Source organism: Dreissena polymorpha, chromosome 5 (genome assembly GCF_020536995.1).
Source record: "Dreissena polymorpha isolate Duluth1 chromosome 5, UMN_Dpol_1.0, whole genome shotgun sequence".
NCBI lineage: Eukaryota > Metazoa > Mollusca > Bivalvia > Myida > Dreissenidae > Dreissena > Dreissena polymorpha.
The window spans coordinates 10,542,493-10,566,250 of NC_068359.1; the positions used below are offsets into that span (position 1 = coordinate 10,542,493).

Consider the following 23,758-nt stretch of genomic DNA (forward strand, 5'->3'; position numbering starts at 1 on the left):
GAAATTAATACTAGTAACTGTTTGTGTGTAGCCCACGAAGTTAGGTCTGTAATATAAACAGAGTGTTTAAATAGTTGTTTTACCATTTAATATAACACAATAACTCGTGTTTAAAGACATGCAAAGAAAGAGCTATACATGAACTGAATTTGCATTATTATTAAAACAGTATGTCAGTCATACCGGAGAAATAGTTGAATAGCTATTATAGACAAGTGAACCTGCTTTTAATTGGTTATACCACGTATAGTTTAAATTGCGACAAATTAATATTTAAATAAACTGTTTTGCTCACTTTTACAGCTGTATCCTTTGCGCACACTTAAAGGTCTTTTAACGAAGTCAACCGATCTTCAACAGATTGGAAACAATAGAGAAATGGAGGGTTTATCTGCTCGCATTGGGACAGGTAGATATTGTGTTTCAAAATCCCATGTAGTCCATTGTTCATTTCTTGTGACACCATTCCTAACAAAACTTACTTTTGTATAAAGTAAACCGAGTCTTACCGTTTGGCTTGACCCATATATTCAAAAAGTATATGCACGATGTTTTACATTTTTAAATAGTGCTATATATCTAGCTTACGATTATTTTTAAAATAAATACACAACGTCAAATGATAATTAAAAAGTTGTCTGCAGCCATTCTCAGAAATAATAGCTTTAAGTATTTACAGTTTATTACAAAGTCACAATAAAACAGACTTCACACATTGTGATACTGTCAACCATTGTATAAGGCTTTCGCCCTCCAATATAAACTTTTAAGTACAAATTCAAAGAAACTGCATCAGATTAATATAACTTAACCATTTTCATGCATACATAAAAACTCAGCCAGATTTCTTGGAGCATTTTTGCCTAGATATCGGCAGTATATTAGTTATGGTTCGACAGCATCGTGTTAGTTGTTAAAATTCCGTCTTCCAAAATATTAATGATAACCTCTGTAAGTGATTACTAGAATAAAATTCAATTTAGCTTGGTTTAAACACTATTTATTTAGTTCAAAATAAAGTACATATAAGCAATACAATACAAACATACATATTATTTTCGAACAATACACAAGGCAGGAAGAAATTGCAGTATTGCTTAATATAAAGGCTGTCGGATACAATTTGACAGAATTGAGAAAAAAGCTCGAGGCTTATGCTATGTCTCTCTTCTGTCTGTTAGAAGCGCTGCTGATATGGTGTAAACAACCAAACGTGTAACTACAACTTATAAAAATCACAAAATTAATTTAGCTTAATAGCTTTAAGTATTTACAGTTTATTACAAAGTCACAATAAAACAGACTTCACACATTGTGATACTGTCAACCATTGTATAAGGCTTTCGCCCTCCAATATAAACTTTTAAGTACAAATTCAAAGAAACTGCATCAGATTAATATAACTTAACCATTTTCATGCATACATAAAAACTCAGCCAGATTTCTTGGAGCATTTTTGCCTAGATATCGGCAGTATATTAGTTATGGTTCGACAGCATCGTGTTAGTTGTTAAAATTCCGTCTACCAAAATATTAATGATAACCTCTGTAAGTGATTACTAGAATAAAATTCAATTTAGCTTGGTTTAAACACTATTTATTTAGTTCAAAAGAAAGTACATATAAGCAATACAATACAAACATACATATTATTTTCGAACAATACACAAGGCAGGAAGAAATTGCAGTATTGCTTAATATAAAGGCTGTCGGATACAATTTGACAGAATTGAGAAAAAAGCTCGAGGCTTATGCTATGTCTCTCTTCTGTCTGTTAGAAGCGCTGCTGATATGGTGTAAACAACCAAACGTGTAACTACAACTTATAAAAATCACAAAATTAATTTAGCTTAACAGGCAATAGTATAAAGTTAATTAAACAAAATATATAGTATAATACATTTTCATGGACGTATATAAATATAATAACATAAATACAGTAAACAACAATAAACTAAGTGTTTTCCAATTAATTCTTTTTATATTGCCTTTTTGTAGCTTGAATTTGGCGATGATAAAGAGCTGAAACTAAAGACCATCAATAAAATAAAAAAAACAGGTTTACAGTATTTATAGGTATTAAATTTTACCCAGCATCTTGTGTAGGTTTGGAAATATATGCCGGTAGCTTAAGCATTCATATGTCATGCGCACTGACTTATAATGTTACTTTGGAATGTTGTTCATGAAAAAAGAACAAAACTCGACTTTCTTACTCAATCCTTAAAAACGTACAACACTCTGCACATATTTGATCGTTTCATCATATTTTGTAAAATAGTCTGAACATACTATCCTTAGGAAAGCTTGGTGCCAGGTTTGAAGCACTACTACACAGCACCTCTTTGTTTACCTCTAATGAATGCATGGGTTCCAAGTAGGTATATGAACACATGTGCAGCAACTGCAGTACGTACAAGTGTAATACAAAATTCACGAAAATCTACTTTACAGTTGTAGTAGTCTTACCTGAGGACAAAACCATGAATATTTACAATGCAGTAAGATACTCATGAAAAGTTATTATATTTTAGATATTTCTTGTTTAAAATCTGACACAATAACATTTCCTTGCTGTTTATATATATATAAAAATTAAAAATTATATATTTTATATGTGTAAATCAAGCGGTGTATGTATTCATGTTGTTGGCAGGGCCGTACGCAGGAATGTTTGACTGGGGGCCCCACCTAGGAGGGGTCTCCCCTCCCTTATTTTTTGTTTGTTTGGCGTTTATCAACATGGTATATTTCTTAATAGTTCTTTATAGTTTTGAATGCACACATTCAGAAAATCACGACGACTTCGCCCTATAGTATGGAATGCCGGGAATGGAATGCTGCGCATGCGCATTAATGTAATACGGAAACTGAAGGCCACTGCAGAAGCACATGTGCAGTGGCTGTCAAATTCGGCATTTAAATTCGCAGACAAGAAAACATTGTTTAAAGTCGAGCGTTTGCGGTTGCATTTCTAATGGTTTGACAAATACGAACAACAATAATCAACCATGGGTATCAAAGATTTGCAGGGGTATTTGGAGACCCACTGCGCGGGCGCTTGCATGTCAGTTGACCTGTTAAAAATTTCCCGTGGATTTATTCCAAAAAGGCGTGGCATGCCAAGTGGCTCGGGACGGTTTTGCCTTATTGTAGACGCTGAGAGCTGCCTAGATCGTCTGTATGGCGGTTACTACTCGGACTGGGTGTGTGGTGGGCAGTGGAACCGCATGATAGCGTTCCTGTCAAATTTGCAACAGGCTTGTCACAATGCAAACCTGGAAATGGTCGTGTTTTTTAACGGTGCTCTTGAGAGTCAAAAAATGGACACCTGGTACACGTCTCAGGTGAACCAGAAGAAAAAAGTAAACATGGTCTTACGGCATATTTATAACCGTGGCACACCCCCTCCCAAAGTTTGGTGGAATCCGCCAGTTTTTCTGAGTGGGGCATTAAGGCTTGCTTTGCGGGATTTAGGTATCGGTGTTGCTATGTCAATGGATGACCATGAACAAGAAGTGATAGGTTTCTGCCGAGAACACGGACTTCAAGGGATTCTCGGGCAAAACCCAGTATATGTCATCTTCAATCCACCCAGATACTTTTCCAGCCAAAATCTGAAGTTGACCTACAAAGCATCTCTGGAAACAAAAGAATATGTCATGGATGAGATTGCAAAGGCGCTAGACTTAAATCCAAACAGATTTTGTCTCTTTGCTGCATTACTAGGTATTTATACATATAATTAAAATCAAACTAGCTATTTTTTCCTTCATTAATGATTATTATTAAGTACCAATAAACAGCACTTTCTCAATTGGGAAAAAACATTGCTGCAATCATATAGACTAGGATGCCTTCCATTTGCTTCTAATTATTGAGTACCCTGCATATAACCGGCAAACTAAAATATTAAATAGTGTGCAGTTATTATCCCCACCAAAGGCAAAGGGATACACTGCAACTCCATTATAACGCGATTCGCGGGGTCCAAAGATTGCTTTGTAACTTGTCATGTCATTCATATGCATGTTTATGTATGGATTAGCACAGTTTAGGCATTTTTTAACTTGAAATCCTGTTTTTTCTTCATCAAAATGTGATCCTGTCACCTTTGTTGTTTGTGTCAAAGAACACCCTAAATCATCACCATTAATGAATTATTTTATTAATATGGCTTCAGACAGCGATACATTTTGTGACCAACTTACTGTTATCATCAACCAATTGTATTTTCAAGTTTTTTTTTCTTTTGAGAGGAGGTTTCCTGGATTACTGTAAATTTGCAAACCTAACTTTATTATTTTTTTTGGAATTATTGATGAATCAACATTTTGTGTGCAACAACATTTAAACTACACTTTTTTAGTAACACTTATGAAAATTATTGTGTTTGTTTTCTAGTAGTTAATATATGGAAGCAGTTTCATATTGCCAATTATTTATTTAACAAATATTGTTAATATTTTTTAATGTCAAATAATTATGGTAAAATGCATAAAATGTGTGCTAATAATCATATATTTCTTGTTAACAGTGGAAGCCCCCCACTCTGGCACACCTATTGACAAGGAAAATGAAATATATGGAATGGACAAAAAAAAGCAAATAAAGAGCAATTATAGTAATAAAGTGATAAGTGTATACTATGAATATTATTTTTTTTCCAGGAAACCATTTACTTACAGAAGAGGACCTCTATGATTTCTACAAAGAGTTGTTAACTCGGGCAAGTCAGGATGCTGGGAAAACCGTTAAGGTAATATTGTGTGCAATGGTAGGGATAATAAGCATGGGCCACGTAGCCAATGACCCCTAAAATTTGTAAATGGCTTTGGTTTTTCATATCAACTCAATTTTTTACAGAGCGTAAATGATATTTAACCCCTACTCCACATCTTTTATGGTAATTTTAGAAATGTAAGTGGACAGTAGACTCTGTAAACCGGACGGTCTGGGGACCGGCCTATCGTCCGGTTTTCAGAGAGTTCCGGTTTACCAAGAGTATGCATATTGCCGAAATATACATTGTATGCATTGTGTACAAAATCATATAAGAACAAGGGCTGTTTGTAAAACATGCATGCCCCCCATATGGGCTGTCAGTTGTAGTGGCAGCCATTACGGTTTTTGTCACTGTGACTTTGATCTAGTGACCTGAAAATCAATAGGGGTCATCTGCCAGTGATGATCAATGTACCTATGAAGTTTCATGATCCTAGGCCTAATTATTCTTGAGTTATCTTCAGGAAACCATTTTACTGCTTTGAGTCACTGTGACCTTGACCTTTGACCTAGTGACCTGAAAATTAATAGGGGTCATCTGCCAGTCATGATCAATGTACCTATGAAGTTTCATGATCCTAGGCATAAGCATTCTTGAGTTATCATCCGGAAACTATTTATCTATTTAGAGTCACTGTGACCTTGACCTAGTGACCTGAAAATCAATAGGGGTCATCTGCCAGTCATTATCAATATACCTATAACGTTTCATGATCCTAGGCGTAAGCATTCTTGAGTTATCATCCGGAAACCATTTTACTGTTTCAAGTCACTGTGACCTGACCTTTGACCTAGTGACCTGAAAATCAATAGGGGTCATCTGCCAGTCATGATCAATGTTCCTATGAAGTTTCATGATCCTAGGCGTAAGCATTCTTGAGTTATCATCCACAAACCATTTTACTGTTTCGAGTCACTTTGACCTAGTGACCTGAAAATCAATAGGGGTCATCTGCCAGTCATGATCAATGTTCCTATGAAGTTTCATGATCCTAGGCGTAAGCATTCTTGAGTTATCATCGGAAACCATTTTACTGTTTTGAGTCACTGTGACCTTTGACCAAGTGACCTGAAAATCAATAGGGGTCATCTGCCAGTCATGATCAATGTACCTATGAAGTTTCATGATTCTAGGCGTAAGCATTCTTGAGTTATCATCCGGAAACCATTTTACTATTTTGAGTCACTGTGACCTTGACTTTTGACCTAGTGACCTGAAATTCAATAGGGGTCATCTGCCAGTGATGATCAATGTACCTATGAAGTTTCATGATCCTAGGCCTAAGCGTTCTTGAGTTATCCGGAAACCATCTGGTGGACGGACGGACCGACCGAGAGACCGACATGAGCAAAACAATATACCCCCTCTTCTTCGAAGGGGGGCATAATAAAACAAACTATATACATTTGATTTACATGTACCATGTGATAACTGTACTCATGTAAGGTTTATGTTTAAAGCATTCTTCCAAAAATGTGTTATTATTCGATTAATAGCAAAAAACATTCCATACCGACTTGTTTTGATTAATCCCAAAGTGAGTGTGGTGCTTTATACATGTACATACGTGACATTTGTCATATAGGCGAGTGAGTCGTGTTCGAGTTCGCTATAAATAGCTTTGAATTAATTTAACCTCAAAGACAATTTTGACGAATAACGATTCGAGAAGACTTATAGATTTGAGGCTATTAATGCTGAAGATGCGTTTGAAATTAAGAAACGGCAATGAATGAATTTGCAGACAGATAGATGGATATTTAATGGTCATATTTCTCACAGTTTTATCTGACAAACAAACAAACAACCATTTAAGCGTTAAAAACATGGCTATAAGATCTTTTAAACTACCCGAGAAGATCACAAGAAAGTGATCGTCGCAACGGCATGCATTAATTTTGTAATTAAATTGTTGATTATAAGCTTAATAAAACGATTGAGTCAATCACTTTTTGGTGTTACCGCATGTCTATTATAGACATTCACAGTTTGTTTTACATTATTTAATCGGACTTCTTTAGCGCGGTAACAACTTGACACCTTTATGGTATGTTTAATCCGATTATAGATGATTGCGCAAGCAAAATGTGTTACACTGCACGCGCTGTGCTGACTAGGTATTGTAAATTTCACGCCTCGGGCATCTTGAGAATTTGGACCGACCGGTGTACTCGATGTATTTTATGTTGAAAATGACCAAATTCACGGAGATATCCGTTCGGTTTCCGGTTTTGAGAGAGTTCAGTTTATTCAACATTTTTATGCCCCCCTTCGAAGAAGAGGGGGTATATTGCTTTGCTCATGTTGGTCTGTCTGTCTGTCTGTCCGTCCACCAGGTGGTTTCCGGATGATAACTCAAGAACGCTTGGGCCTAGGATCATGAAACTTCATAGGTACATTGATCATGACTTGCAGATGACCCCTATTGATTTTGGGGTCACTAGGTCAAGGTCACGGTGACTCGAAATAGTAAAATGGTTTTTGAATGATAACTCAAGAATGCATACACGGCCAACAGGGCACACTCTGAACAATTTTACTGAAGCAACTGGTCTGTAATCCTAAATCTATAATTATCAGTCCAATGAAACATCATCCTTTTAGTAAAATACAGTGGATCAGTAAAAATATTATCAAAATATGAGATTTTTTGTATATTTTGTATATTAAATATTGTGTTAATGTTTAATTTTGTTGATTAATATAAATATAAGCAGGACAGGGGAGGTAATACACTATTATATCTTTCTTATATACAGGGGAAACAAATGCAATAAGTTTAAATTTATTGTTACAGCATTTGCCTCCCTTGTAATATATTTACATTTTACCAAATGTAAGGCTAACTGCATTTTTGTAATGCATACTACTACTACTACTGCTGCTGCTGCTGCTGCTGCAGCTGCTGCTGCTGCTACTACTACTACTTCTACTACCACTACCACCACCACCACCACCGTTCACAGTGACAAAAAACGTATTCACACAATGGCTGCTACTACAACTTATAGCCCATATAGGGGGGCATGCATGTTTTACAAACAGCCCTTGTATTGATTATGCCCCCCTTCGAAGAAGAGGGGGTATATTGTTTTGCTCATGTCGGTCCGTCTGTCCGTATGTATGTCCGTCCACCAGATGGTTTCCGGATGATAACTCAAGAACGCTTAGGCCTAGGATCATGAAACTTAATAGGTACATTGATCATGACACGCAGATGACCTCTATTGATTTTCAGGTCACTAGTTTACTATATAGCCTTGCATCATGCATAGATTAGTGTACAAGTAGTACTGCATTGTTAGTTGTTAAATATTATATGTTAAAGAATAAAAGAAACATTAAATGGGTGGATTTGGTCAGCTGTATCGGGAGGAGGAGGCTGAATCGGGGTCTTCCCCAGGCCATTTAAGCGCCCCTTGCCGGGGCGCTTGAATTTCGAAATCAGAGTCCCCGGGGCGCTTGAAATTTTCCTATCAGTGTATTCTTCAGTAAAAGAAAGTGGAGATTGTCCAAAAAAATCAAGGTTTCCCTATCAGTGTATCAATATTCCCTGTTTTAAAAGAGCACTCGGTACCTACTTTCACAAGTAATCGCCATAAACACCACATGGGGTAATGGATAATCCACTGATAAGAGAATAGCATGACGCGCGTATCGATTATTCTAGCCACATTACACGGTCATTTAAATGCTGATAAGGATGTATCTGGTAACTTTCCAGTCGTCAAACTGTGAAGTTCATCGTCCAATCGGTTACGCGAATGCTTATGAGGGCGGGGTTAACTATCGACAATTATTTTTGATTGACGTCGGGCATGAAGTAAGAGTTTATCGCAGCTTGATAAGCAAGAAGTTGTACCATTTGAGTAATATAAAACCGGTAATTAGTACAGTACAGAACATTAAGACGGTTTCGGGCATCATCATCACACCTTTTTACTGTAAACAAGTGTTACCTATGACTCATAATTAATACGAGAAATTAATTGCAAGTGGTAAACAATTAATTATTATAGCGAGTAAGTTGTGCAAATGACTCCCGGTTACAATTATGTGATAACAATTTATTTAATTCCAGTACATGTATATTTCAACATGTCCATTTATAGAACTGATTCACCTCGTTTTTCTGACATTTATTCGACACGTTATGCGCTTTAACAAATTTTCGTTAAATTAATTACGCAAACTTGTAAATGTTTCGTCCGATAATCGATAGTTAGAAGACTGATGATGGCAACCGGCCGTGATCCTCGTGGACAACGTGAATTTCATGCATAATTCCGTCAAAACATTTATTCGACTCGTAAAGTGTGTAAACAAATTATCGTTGAATGTATAACGCAACGGTTAATAATTGTTGAAATCTCAAATGGGAATAATTAAATTTGTAATCCGAAACCCATTACCGTCAGTCGATGTTAACGCGTTTTTAATCGGAAACACACTTCCGAATGTAAATGTTACCGCAACGTTAAATATTTTTGCTTCAAATTAGCAGTACAAATTTATTTTGTGTCGAATCTTTTTCTCAATTAAAAAGAGCGCGAAAATTATGCAGCATGTACAACGTCGCGTCTATTGCATACAAATGGCGTGTATTGAGCGTTTTAACAAGCACACAACAGATTGACGCATATTCAGAGGCAATATTTCATCAAATCTATAAATAGTCACTTAAAAAATGGCAAGGTTTGTGTTAAAGAAATAATTGAAAGCTTTTGTCGTAAATATTAACCAGAAAGAGATTGATAAAAACGGGATTATCGGGTAATAAATAGAAACTTGAAAAATAGTAAGTAAACAGTAATTGAGTCGGGTTGAAACGGATGTATAGGGGAATCGTTCGAGTCGGGATTTTACTATCTGTGCGGAAAAGTTTTAAAACAATTAAACAATATACAAAAATATATTTTTAAATGACTGGGGGATTTTTTTTAAGAGTCATAGCGCACCAAATGACGTCTTTTGACGCGGTTTTTCTTTGAGTTATAACTCACCACAGAACGTGTATTGACACGTTAAATTAAAAAAAATCAACGTCGGGAGGGGACACCCCTCCCCAACCCACTCCCGGTCGGCCCCGGGGCGCCTGAACAAATTCCTGGGGAAGGCACTGGCTGAATATGTCCCGAAATTAGTCAGTGAAAACCAAGATTTGGTCAGGGAAAAGTCAGTGAAAAGTCCGGGAATTTTATTTCATCAGGTTGATGGCAACCCTGATAAACTACATAGCAACTTCATATTTGGCTTACTGGGGGGCATTGTGTTTCTCAAAGAAATCTTGTTTAACAAAGAAATAGGAGAAAATACGGGACTGGCCCGACCGTTCGGAATTGGGAGAGTTCCGGTATTCAGAGAATCCGGTATTGGCAGAGTCTACTGTATTTTCAGTTGTATATAATATCCAGCCAGTGAGAGAAATAGTTTATATTACTAGTGATTTAAATGCATCGTTAAATCCAAAACTCTAGTGACCTTTTGTTGAAGGAAAGATAGATATTTTGTTGGTTAAATATTTTTCATACTCTAGTCTGGAGTTGTTTTATATCTGCATTTTTGTAGAATTCTCTTCAAGAATTCTGCTGTGTATAAATTCAAGTTTAATGCTATGCTAAATGCACAATCAGTAACTGTATGATCAAATATATAATTTTTGATGAAGGGTTTTTGTTACGGTAGACTCTAAATTATTTAAGGCAGATATTTTGCTGGGGTCAACAGAGAATGTTGCCAAATGCTTAAATCAAAAAGCTATTCAGGGCAGCTAGCTTGGGGGTATAACACTGCAGTATAAATCTGAAGATATGGGTCCAAAGCGTGTCCTAGTCACATAACTTATATGGGGATAAGTCATGAAATACTTTCTAGTGCCCCCCCCCCCCCCCCCCCACAATCTCTGATACTAGTTTGGCAGTTGTTATTAACTGACTATAATCATGAGCACTTATTACTGGTTTTAGTGCCTCCCCCCATTTCTGATACTAGTTTGGCAGTTGTCGTTAACTGACTGTAATCATGAGCACTTATTACTGTTTATAGTGCCCCCCCCCATCTCTGATACTAGTTTGGCAGTTGTTATTAACTGACTAATCATGAGCACTTATTACTGGTTATAGCGTCCCCCCCCTCAATCTCTGATACTAGTTTGGCAGTTGTTATTAACGGACTAATCATGAGCACTTATTACTGGTTATAGTGCCCCCCCCCCATCTCTGATACTAGTTTGGCAGTTGTTATTAACTGACTATAATCATGAGCACTTATTACTGGTTATAGTGCCTCCCCCCCATTTCTGATACTAGTTTGACAGTTGTTATTAACTGACTAATCATGAGCACTTATTACTGGTTATAGTGTCCCCCCCCCATCTCTGATACTAGTTTGGCAGTTGTTATTAACGGACTAATCATGAGCACTTATTACTGGTTATAGTGTCCCCCCCCCCCATCTCTGATACTAGTTTGGCAGTTGTTATTAACTGACTATAATCATGAGCACTTATTACTGGTTATAGTGCCTCCCCCCATCTGTGATACTAGTTTGGCAGTTGTTATTAACTGACTAATCATGAGCACTTATTACTGGTTACAGGCTTTTTCCGCCCTATGCCACGGGTCCGAAATTCGGCCCCATTCCCAATGCAAATCTGGTTGTTTTTTTCCCAATTAAAAAAAAAATTCCCAATTCCACAATTTTTTTCTTAAAATATATAAGTTAACCTGATCCGGTGTAGAAAATAGAAAGTGTTGCATAATTAAATTATCTGTTACCTTGAATTTGTTTTAAAAACTGTAAAATATGTTAATGATTATTTAAGACTTTCCTTATTTTCCTCAAAATCCGGCGCTTCGCACGATTTTTTTCACCTCAAAAAAGGCCAGGCCTTTTCATCAAATTCAGATTAAAAAACCTGCACTTATCTCACATGTTCATAATACTTCGTAAAATTTTAATAATAAGTTATCATAATAGTCGTTATTTACCAGTTAACGGCTTTTTTGAAATATAAGAAACACTATTTACATGCGATAATTTTTCTCAATTTAGCCAATTTTGCGAATAATTTTTTTCCCAAAATGGGGGTTTTCATGACGCGAAATTCCCAAAATTCCAGTGTGGCGTATTCCCAAAATGGAGCGGAAAAAGCCTGGGTTATAGTGTCCCCCCCCCCCCCCCCCCCCCATTTCTGATACTAGTAAGGCAGTTGTTATTAACTGACTATAATCATTAGCACTTATTACTGGTTATAGTGCCTCCCCCCCCCCCATCTCTGATACTAGTTTGGCAGTTGTTATTAACTGACTATAATCTTGAGCACTTATTACTGGTTAACCAGCTTACCCAGAACAAGTGTAATTTAAATGACCAATATTCGGTGACTAAAATTCTGAAGAAAACAACTAAATATCCTAACAAAAAAAGGTAACTAGAAATGGCGCGGCAGAGGCCGCCTCGTATCCCCACGCTGCATGTTTGACCCAGGGGCGCCCCAGGGTTGGTAATGGGGCCATGCATAGTTGAGATTGACCGTATTGTCATCAGAGAAGTTCAGTATCAATTAGAAATAAATCGGTGTATCAGTGCTCACTCTGGCCTTCAGAAAATAATAGCCATATTTTTTTTCCTTAAAAAAATAATAGCCAAAACATATGCGGACTTTTCCGCAAAACGGTACTGAAGGCAAAAAGAAAGAAAAAACCATGAATCTCATTTTATCTATGTTTTATTAAATGTATATCTATTGATTTAAGTTATAATATATATATATACTCAAAAACAAGCATAATATCAGTGTGCCATTTTCTTATAAAATATTATCATGGCTTTACAATAAAGAATACAATCAATGTTGTGGGTGTGACTTAACAAACCAGATCTCAGCTACAGTTACATACACATAAGAATTAAGGGCAGAGGCCCCAACCCACCCAGAGCACTAATTATACTATTTTTTATAGTTTTTCCAATTGCAATTTTTGGTGAATACTCTAAATATTATAAACCACATCTTCCGTATCACCGCATGTGTATTCGTCATTCTATTTTTGCTGTTATGAACTTCGAAAATAAATCATAATGGACGAAAAAAATACAGTATCTGAAAACGGTAATCCGAAAAATTGTACGCGTTTTGCAAATGAAATATGCATAATAAAAAATATTAATATGCATAATCTAAAATGTGCATATCGTTCGACTACTTTATCTCTTAATACGGCGTTTGCCATCGGCCGCAATATTGTAGGCAGAGGCCAATATCAATTGTAAATGATTTATTCCAAAAATAACACTTTCGCAATGCCGATCATGTTTACATCAATTAACGTCACAGCGCGTGAGTTAAAATACACCACCTTAGTGTAATTCCAAACACGTGTTTCGTTAAAATTAGCTGACCATGGCATATGCCGGGTCCCTTTGAATTGGGAAAACCAGGTTACCTGGTTAAAAATTGGAATCATTATGTTAAAGCAGACGACAAACAGCGGTAATTACGGGGATAATTAGTTGATGGCGATTAAATAATTATTTCATCAAGCAATGTTCAACGTAATCTAATTGCAGAAAAAACGGCGTGCAAAACAAAACCAGCCAACAATATTAGCGGCGATTTTCAATAATGACGATTAAATAATAATTGGCGAAAAATTAACAAAAGATCTAACAGTTACCGATAATTGGTAAAGCACAGAGAGATTAAAGACGTTTTTTCCGAAATATATCACTGCTGTCGGACACAGAGTGAGAAAAATGCTCTAGGCCACAATGTCGCAGAAGTTATTGACGCGTGTATGACAATACACAGGGTCGAGTGTGTACACAGGTAATCTCGTTATCGATTTTTCCTGCTTGATGGCCCGATTTGCAGGCGTTTCGCAATCGCGGGACAACATTTAGTGGCAATTTGTTTTTTTATGTAGGCGGATAAAATAATCGCCATTTTTTTCTAGACAATTTTAAGAAATAATAGCCAGTTGGATAAAATAATCGCCATTGGCGATAATGTCTGGCAGCAGCGTGAGCACTGGTGTATAAATGAAGAAGTTATAGTAAAAGGCAATTTTGGGTGGGTGTGGCCTATGTGGGTGGGGCGCCCCAGGGTTGGCTTATGGGGCCATGCATAGTTGAGATTGACCGTATTGTCATTAGAGAAGTTCAGTATCAATTTGAAGTGAATCTGTGTAGAAATGAAGAAATTATAGTAAAAGGCAATTTTGGTTGGGTGTGGTCTTTGTGGGCTGGGCGCCCCAGGGTTGGTAATGGGGCCATGCATAGTTGAGATTGACCATATTGGCATAAGAGAGGTTCAGTTTCAATTTGAAGTAAATCGGTGTAGAAATGAAGAAGTTAAATAACCTAAAAAAAATGAGTGAAAATCTCTGGCCCGGCCCCACCCCAACCCCCATAACTTTTGACCCAGGCAGGGCCCTTGCTACACTTTGGGGGATTGGGGCTGGGGGCCCTTAGAGGGGGGAATTTTGCGTCGTTTTGGGCGAAAAGGGGAATTTTAGATCTTTTCACCATCCATTCAACACTTAAAATTGCTATGTTTTTATGTAATTTACATAAATATACATTTAATCAAAGGTTAATAGCATGATACCAGCTGGCAACATAGGTATAAAAAAAAAAAATGGAGGGGGGAATTTTTAGCTGAAATAGGGGAAAAAAGTATACTATTTTAAGGGGGGAATGGGACCGAATTTCGGCCCCAAAAACGACCAAACGAGGGCCCTGCCAGGGGTCAGATCAAAATTCCAAATAGTGCAGGCAGGGCTTTTTACCCTTATATAACAGGGGCCGAAATTCAGCTCCTTCCAAATTGAAAATAAGGTCATTTTTTTCCCAAAATTGATAGAGGAATTTCCCAAATAATTTTTTTTTTTTTTTTTTTTCTTAGACATTGGGCATCTCACAAATTGAAAGCAATGAGCTCTAATATGATTAAGAATGCACCACAATGTGTCTTAATACTTCTGCACAATGAAAATTGTTTCAAAAACTTTAAAAAACACGGTCTTCCCAAAATGAGCAGTTATCGCGCATGAAATTCCTCATTTGAAAGGCTAGGGCCTCTTCCCAATTTCCTGATGAAAAGCCCTGGCAGGGTCGCACATATGCTCATAGCTACCATGTGTGTAAGTTTCAAGGTTCTAGAGCTAATAGTGTATGAGGAGATAGTGGCCAGGACGGACGGACAGACGGCGGAGATAACCACAATATCCCCACGCGTTTCAAAAAGCTGGTTCCTAAACCCTGATGTCATATTTTCAGCCGATTCCTGAGAATGTTGTGAAAGCAGTTGTGGATTATGTCATATTTTCAGCCCATTCCTGAGAATGTTGTGAAAGCAGTTGTGGATTATGTCATATTTTCAGCCCATTCCTGAGAATGTTGTGAAAGCAGTTGTGGATTATGTCATATTTTCAGCCCAGTCCTGAGAATGTTGTGAAAGCAGTTGTGGATTATGTATGTCATATTTTCAGCCCATTCCTGAGAATGTTGTGAAAGCAGTTGTGGATTATGTCATATTTTCAGCCCATTCCTGAGAATGTTGTGAAAGCAGTTGTGGATTATGTCATATTTTCAGCCCATTCCTGAGAATGTTGTGAAAGCAGTTGTGGATTATGTATGTCATATTTTCAGCCCATTCCTGAGAATGTTGTGAAAGCAGTTGTGGATTATGTTATATTTTCAGCCCATTCCTGAGAATGTTGTGAAAGCAGTTGTGGATTATGTTCGCAGTATTCCAGACATCACCAACTTGGATATTGTTGGAGAGGCAGTATTCAGGTAGGTCGTTTTATCTAAATGCTTGTCTTAAACTGGTAAAATCCCCCTTTTATTGCTTTGACCAAAGCTTAGTTATGATCCCCAGTTAGACAAATATGTATAACCCCACTAGCAAAGTTTGAAATGTGATTAATTGGGATTCAGTATATTGGTTGGTTGATTAATGCACCAGTTAATGGAGGGAACATTTTCCACGTTTATCAAGCAATAACATTGAAACTTCATACGTGTCGTCATCATGAGGTGTAGATATATGCAAGACACTTCATGCCCAGAGATAAACACATCACTGAGTTATAAACCTTTGAACAAGGGATGAGAATCTTCTGCAAACGTTGGTTTTATGTATTAGTGGCTAGTAGTGCTGTCTGGTGAAGAGCTCCCCTGTTATGAAATCATCAAAGCTTGTGTGACTTTATAGCAGAGAGGGTTGCTCCTGATTAGATTGCAAAAATGAAACACTGGCCCCATATGAAAATAAACGCATTGTTGAATGACCCGGTTCTTTTCAATGATAATGGTTTCTCTTGTTTCTGTTTAGGAGCACAGTTAAGGGCAACAAGACAGATCTCAATGATAATGGTTTCTCTTGTGTCTGTTTAGGAGCACAGTTAAGGGCAACAAGACAGATCTCAATGATAATGGTTTTTCTTGTGTTTTTTTAGGAGCACAGTTAAGGGCAACAAGACAGACCTGGTATCCAAGCTGAGGCAGAGTGTGCAGTACTACTTCAATGGAACAGAAGAAGGCTTCCTTAGATACAGGCCAAGACATGGTAGGAATTCTTTATATTATGTAATGTTTTCTTATTGTGATAATACCAGTTTTTAGCTCGACTATTATATATGAAATATATATAGTGGAGCTATCCTACTCACCCCGGCGTCGTCGTTTCCGTGCCGTTTCTGTTAGCGTGCAAATGTTTAAGTTGTCGTACTACCCCAATTATTTTCATTGTCCCTTGACATATTGCTTTCATATTTTGCATACTTGTTAACCAACATGACCCCAACCTATAAACAAGAGCAGACAACTCTATCAAGCATTTTGTCATAATTATGGCCCCTTTTCCACTTAGAATATGCAGCAAATGTTAACGTTTGCGTACTTCCCCATTTATTTTCATTGTCCCTTGAAATCTTGACATATTGCTTTCATATTTTGCACACTTGTTTACCAACATCACCCCAACCTATAAACAAGAGCAGACAACTCTATCAAGCATTTTGTCATAATTATTGCCCCTTTTATACTTAGAATATGCATATTATTGATAAATCTATGTTAAAGTTTGCGTACTACCCCAAATATTTCCTATATCCTTTGACATATTGCTTTTATATGTTGCATACTTGTTTACATACATCACCCCAACCTATAAACAAGAGCCAGGGTTTTTTTTGGCCCGATGTTATAGCCGAAATTCGACTATGTTCCCAATCCCACTAAAGTATACTTTTTTCCCAAAATTTTTTTTTTTTTTTAGAATGAAGTGTCTTATGCGTACTTTATCTCAATTTTAATTCAATTACATCTAACAAAGTACTTTATGATTTTGTTCTTTTAATTTTAATGATAATAAAGTGTTATATCAAATTTAGTATTTCCCTAATTAGTGGACTTTTCGTGTGGAAAAAAAAGGCTAATGAATTAATTTTCCCAATTTCATGAAAATGCCGATAAAATTCCCAAAAAGTGGGGAAAAAAACCTGAGAGCAGACCACTGTATCAAGCATTTTGACATAATTATTTATTGAATATAAACAATTTCCCCATTATGGCTTACGTTATACTGTCAAGCACTCGAATAGTTGAGCGCGCTGTCCTCTGACAGCTCTTGTTAACTTTCAACCTTGTTAGCAATAGGTATTCCACGTAAATCCCTCAGGAGTGAGATTCTTCCCTGTGGACGGTACCCAGCTCACTATAATAAATAATTCCATGCTGCAAAGAGGAGAAAACCTGAAATTGTTTGGGTTAGAAGGCAGGCTGTCTCCTTTGTTGCTGTAAAAGCAAGAAAATGTAGAAACACAGAATTTGTGCCCATTTTACCATCACCCTATTATTAAGATACTTATGTTCTCTTCAGACATCACTGCACAATCTTTTATTCCAAAATCCAAGAAATTTCACTTAATTGCATAATCTATATTTATGTGGCATCAGGTTTCCAGCCAAGACAGAAGATGAACAAACGCTGCAAAGATATGTTCCGACAAAGATTTAAGTGTTTGCAAATTTATGCCTAGTGGAATCCCCCATCCTTCTAAATTGGATCAATTTATTTCCAAAATTAGGGATGTCTAGTAAATTAAGTTCTATATTTAGAATATTTCTTACAGAAATTCCTTTAAGCAAAGTGAGCAGACCCTGATGAGACGCCATATCATGCGGCGTCTCATCTGGGTCTACGCTGTTTGCCAAGGCCTTTTTTCTAGACGCTAGGCATAAATGGGTTAATAGTAGCCTTTCAAAAATTCTAAGGAATTTCACAACATTGGTTCATCTATTTTCAGTGATTTGAGATTCTCTATCCAAACCCAATGTTGGACACGTTTTACACAGATATGTTTCCAAAATGTTACTGCATTCATAGGTACCCCAAATTCCAATTGCTGTCATGTATCTTCAGTGGCGGCTGGTTTCCAGCCCAGCCCGATGTTAAACATGCCTAGTGAGATGGCTGGATACGGAGGCCAGGGTCCAGTCAATGGGCAGGGAGCAGCCAGACTGAGCCCAGAACTGCACATACCTCATCAGAAAGTGGGTATCTGCATGGTTATTGAAATAATCAGTTTGACTAAGCAATGCTGAATTCTTATACCAAAACGCAGTGTTGTGCATTCAGCGTAGCACTTTTCTGTCAGTATGTACGTACATCTGTTTGTATACATGTGCAGAAGTTTTTTGCTGTCAACATCTCTTTTATTACTTAGTGGATCATGCTAAAACTTTTAACAGTTTAATGAACTAAAAAAACTATAAAATGTTTATAATAAAACAATTTTGTGATTTCAAATCCTTAACTTTGACGGATCTAGCTTAAACTGTACATTTGAATGAAATGTATGTGTACAATTTTTAAAGCAAGAAATTATATATATATATATATTTATATATTGTTTGTTGCAATTCTTTTATCACCTGTTGTCTTGTTGAATCCAAGATGGTTTTTCGTTTCGCAGCACAAAACTCGCGGTGTTGGTGGAAAGGAGGTTGAACTGCCTCCAGTGTCAAGTGAGATCATGAGAATAGCCAGTGAGCGGCACCAGAAGGGGGTCATGTCTCCTTGGATCTACCAAGTCCTTACACAGGTAAGGAATACATAGAATAGCCAGTGAGGGGCACCAGAAGGGGGTCATGTCTCCCTGGATCTACCAGGTCTTTACACAGGTAAGGAATACATAGAATAGCCAGTGAGGGACACCAGATGGGGGCCAATTTTGTTTCACTTCTGTAAAAAGAATATATAATCATAAACTTGCATGCATTGTACCTTAGAATCTGAAATTGCGCATGAACAATTTTCATTATCATATCAAAAATGTTGAAATTATATCATTTTATTTACATGGAATTTCTGTGTGATTGTTATAAGACAACATGATTCATATAATGACATACTCGCTCGGGTTTTTATAACAACCATTACCAACTATAGTTAATTTTAGATATTTGACCCCATTCATCTGCCTAAAAGTATACATTTTCTCCTCATTATATCCCGCAAAAGGCGGATGGATATTGTTTTGTCGTTGTCTGTCTTTTAGTCCGTCCATCCATCACAAACTTGTTAGTTTTGGCGGGGATATCGACTAAACAAATTTGCTTGTATAGTCTTAAAAATTTTGAATTCAAGACCAGAACATGATCAGTCAAAAATTATCTCCTAAGATAAAGAAACAACAATCCCATTAATTTTTCAATCAAATGGAAGAACAGCAATGTTTCAATTCAACCAAACATGAATCTTTCCATCAAACCAAACTGAAGAGAATCCCAAGTTAGAGACATTGTGATCTCAGGCTGAAATCAAGATGGTAGTATAGAGACATTGTTATCTTGGGCTAAAATCAAGATGGTAGTATAGAGACATTGTTATCTCAGGCTGAAATCAAGATGGTAGTTTAGAGACATTGTTATCTCTGGCTAAAATCAAGATGGTAGTATAGAGACATTGTTATCTCAGGCTGAAATCAAGATGGTAGTAAAGGGACATTGTTATCTCAGGCTGAAATCAAGATGGCAGTATAGAGACATTGTTATCTCGGGCTAAAATCAAGATGGTAGTAAAGAGACATTGTTATCTCAGGCTGAAATCAAGATGGCAGTATAGAGACTGTATCTCAGGCTGAAATCAAGATGACAGTATACAGACATTGTTATTTCATGCTGAAATCAAGATGGTAGTAAAGAGACATTGTTATCTGAGGCTGAAATCAAGATGGCAGTATAGAGACTGTATCTCAGGCTGAAATCATGATGGTAGTATAGAGACATTGTTATCTTAGGCTAAAATCAAGATGGTAGTATAGAGACATTGTTATCTCGAGCTAAAGTCAAGATGGTAGTAGAGACATTGTTATCTCAGGCTGAAATCAAGTGGTGGTATCATGTATTCTCAGGCTTAATTAAGATGGTGGTATCATGTATTCTCAGGCAGGGATTAAGATGGTGGTATCATGTATTCTTAGGCTGAAATTAAGATGGTGGTATCATGTATTCTCAGGCAGGGATTAAGATGGTGGTATCATGTATTCTTAGGCTGAAATTAAGATGGTGGTATCATGTATTCTCAGGCTTAATTAAGATGGTGGTATCATGTATTCTTAGGCTGAAATTAAGATGGTGGTATCATGTATTCTCAGGCTTAATTAAGATGGTGGTATCATGTATTCTCTGGCAGGGATTAAGATGGTGGTATCATGTATTCTCAGGCTTAATTAAGATGGTGGTATCATGTATTCTCAGGCTTAATTAAGATGGTGGTATCATGTATTCTCAGGCTGAGATTAAGATGGTGGTATCATGTATTCTTAGGCTGAGATTAAGATGGTGGTATCATGTATTCTCAGGCTTAGATTAAGATGGTGGTATCATGTATTCTCAGGCTGAGATTAAGATAGTGGTATCATGTATTCTCAGGCTTAATTAAGATGGTGGTATCATGTATTCTCAGGCTGAGATTAAGATGGTGGTATCATGTATTCTCAGGCTTAATTAAGATGGTGGTATCATGTATTCTCAGGCAGAGATTAAGATGGTGGTATCATGTATTCTCAGGCTGAGATTAAGCTGGGGGATCATGTATTCTCAGGCTTAATTAAGATGGTGGTATCATGTATTCTCAGGCTGAAATTAAGATGGTGGTATCATGTATTCTCAGGCTTAATTAAGATGGTGGTATCATGTATTCTCAGGCTGAGATTAAGATGGTGGTATCATGTATTCTCAGGCTTAATTAAGATGGTGGTATCATGTATTCTCAGGCTTAATTAAGATGGTGGTATCATGTATTCTCAGGCTGAGATTAAGATGGTGGTATCATGTATTCTCAGGCTTAATTAAGATGGTGGTATCATGTATTCTTAGGCTGAGATTAAGATGGTGGTATCATGTATTCTCAGGCTTAATTAAGATGGTGGTATCATGTATTCTCAGGCTGAGATTAAGATGGTGGTATCATGTATTCTCAGGCTGAGATTAAGATGGTGGTCTCCCTGGAGGATGAAGCCAACCGTGAGCTGCCTACCAGTATGGACCTGTTCCGGGCGGTCAGACAGACGACATTCAGTGTACTGCTTAACCTCAACAAACTCAAGATTATACACGATAACCAGCTTCAGGAAAAAGGTATGTTATCATAGTGTCGTTGGTTAAAACATGTATATTTACGCTCGATAGTATCCAAAGCCTTTCACTAATAAGAACATTGTTTATTAAAAAAATATCTTAAGAACGTTTCCTGACAGGGGATATAACACAGGCCCCCCTGAGTGCTAGGCTGACTTTAAAGCAACCACGCCACTGCAACCTTTTAAAATGTAAATTTAAAGGTAGTTTTACAATGAAGGCCTGGTTTAAGGAATGTCTAACATCTACATGGTGTATTTGTCCTCCGCACAACATCACATCAAAATTAAAATTGATTACCTTATGAATGCAAACATTGCCGATAAACAATGTAGCATTATTGAGTTTGTATTTTGGGGGATTGGGAAAAAAGGATTGACAACAGGATTGATTTTTGGACCTACAGGATAGGGCTAAAAAGCCCTGCATTAAATCTCTTAATAGTTTCTTACAAAAAAAAATCTTAGGTTAATGATAAATGGTCGAGTGCAGCTGTGCATTTTATATGCTGATAAGGCTTGCCATACTGTAATGGCATCATAGGTAAAGTACACAGGAATATAAATCCCCAAAGATTTCAGACCATACCAAAATTGAACCAGTATATTTCTGTTAAAACAAAAAAGCTGGGAAAAACACAAATAGTGGAGAATTTCATGTATCATGAAATATTAAACTCAAATTTTCTAAGTCTAGTAATTTAATTAGTTGGGGGGTAGTTGCAAGTGTTTTTGGGAGTAAAAGTAATAATTCAAGTAAATATTTTTATCCATTTCGAACAGTGGATGGATCGGGTGCAGCCAAGCACCCCAACACACCTCAAGTCACCCTAAAGAACTTCGAAGTACCCATCAAGGAGTGGGTAGTCCGTCGTGTGGGCAGCCAAAAACCCAGCTTTGATCTGGTGATCGCCCGGCCTGTCGAGTGGAAGACACCCAGTATAGAGCGTATGTGGCTGGGTCAACAGGCAGAAGATAAGACGAGAAGATTGCGCGCATTTCTGACGATAATGCACAGCGACACCCCACTGATGCTGAACACGAACTATGTGCCTCAGCATCTTCTAGTCACATGCTGTGTTCTCAGGTGGGATGTTTGTACATGGCAGGACATGCAAAGTGATATGGTGGTTACTAGAATCGCCTACATCAGTCTTGTCACTTTGTCTGTTATAATTTCATGTTAGATTCATATTCCTTATACCCTCCAATTAATCTTTTTTATGCCCCCGGATCGAAAGATCGGGGGTATATTGTTTTTGGCCTGTCTGTCTGTCATTCATTTATTGTGTGTGTCCCAAAACTTTAACCTTGGTTAAAGTTTGATAACTGTTGCAATATTGAAGATGGCAACTTCATATTTGGCATGCATGTGTATCTCACGGAGCTGCACATTTTGAATGGTTAAAGTCAAGGTCATCCTTTAATGTCAAAGGTCAAATATTATTGTATTTTTCTTTCCTAAAACTTTAACCTTCATTTAAGTTTGGTCATAAAGAGTTTCATTGACTATGTATACATGCATACATTGTACACTGCTTATTAACCTGCATCCTGTCTATAAACTTGCAAACCATTTAGCTATTTACTAACACAACTGTATTCAATTGCTACTAACACATAATGTTTGTAAGGTATTGAGAAGGATGGCCTCGACCTACAGATACCTATTGACGAGGTAAATAAAGTTTATTTAAAAAAAAAAAAAAAAGTTTGGTAAAATTTCTTTGAATATTGAAGATAGCAACTTGATATTTGGCATGCATGTGTATCTCATGGAGCTGCACATTTTGAGTGGTGAAAGGTGAAGGTCAAGGTCATCCTTCAAGGTCAAAGGTCAAAGTTATGGCTTCAAAGCGGCGCAATAGGGGGCATTGTGTTTCTGACAAACACATCTCTTGTTTAGGTATTTTTTCACCCAAATATCTAAAAAAAAAATATGTTAAATGATAAATATGTAATCCTTTTGTTAGCAAAAACCATTTGATTTTGAATATTTGAATTATGCACATCTTTAGTAACAATTTTTTTTAAGAACCATGTGAATACGGGTCCTGGTTGCTTGTTGCAGGTACTTGTTAAGCGATTTTTGTTTGCCCATCTGGGTAAATTACCAGTATAAGCCCAAATGGGAACAATGTGCCAAAATAAACCTGAAATTGGGAAAATGCATGGTGTGAAATCTTCATATTTGGAAATTGGTGTATTTGATTTTTTGCTCTCAAATACTTATAAATTGATAACTAAGTGTTGTCAAGTTGTCAATATTGTATTTACTTAGGTTCAAGCTAAAGAGCTGCATAGGGACACTAACTAAATG

At 36.9% G+C, this 23,758-nt stretch overlaps 1 protein-coding gene across 3 annotated transcripts in view; it reads left to right on the forward strand.

The window, feature by feature from the left end:
* The first annotated feature begins 2,847 nt into the window (after positions 1 to 2,847).
* Positions 2,848 to 23,758, forward strand: part of LOC127880557 (constitutive coactivator of PPAR-gamma-like protein 1) — a 47,818-nt gene continuing 26,907 nt past the window's right edge. For all 3 annotated transcript variants that reach the window (XR_008049580.1, XM_052427871.1, XM_052427873.1), the window contains exons 1-8: positions 2,848 to 3,729; positions 4,671 to 4,759; positions 15,492 to 15,586; positions 16,252 to 16,361; positions 18,219 to 18,349; positions 18,772 to 18,900; positions 21,283 to 21,439; positions 22,222 to 22,525. Coding sequence is in view for 2 of the 3 variants with exons in the window: in XM_052427871.1 (XP_052283831.1) it covers positions 3,012 to 3,729; positions 4,671 to 4,759; positions 15,492 to 15,586; positions 16,252 to 16,361; positions 18,219 to 18,349; positions 18,772 to 18,900; positions 21,283 to 21,439; positions 22,222 to 22,525 (1,733 nt within the window). In the remaining variant the exon portion in view is untranslated. The remainder of the gene's footprint in view (positions 3,730 to 4,670; positions 4,760 to 15,491; positions 15,587 to 16,251; positions 16,362 to 18,218; positions 18,350 to 18,771; positions 18,901 to 21,282; positions 21,440 to 22,221; positions 22,526 to 23,758) is intronic.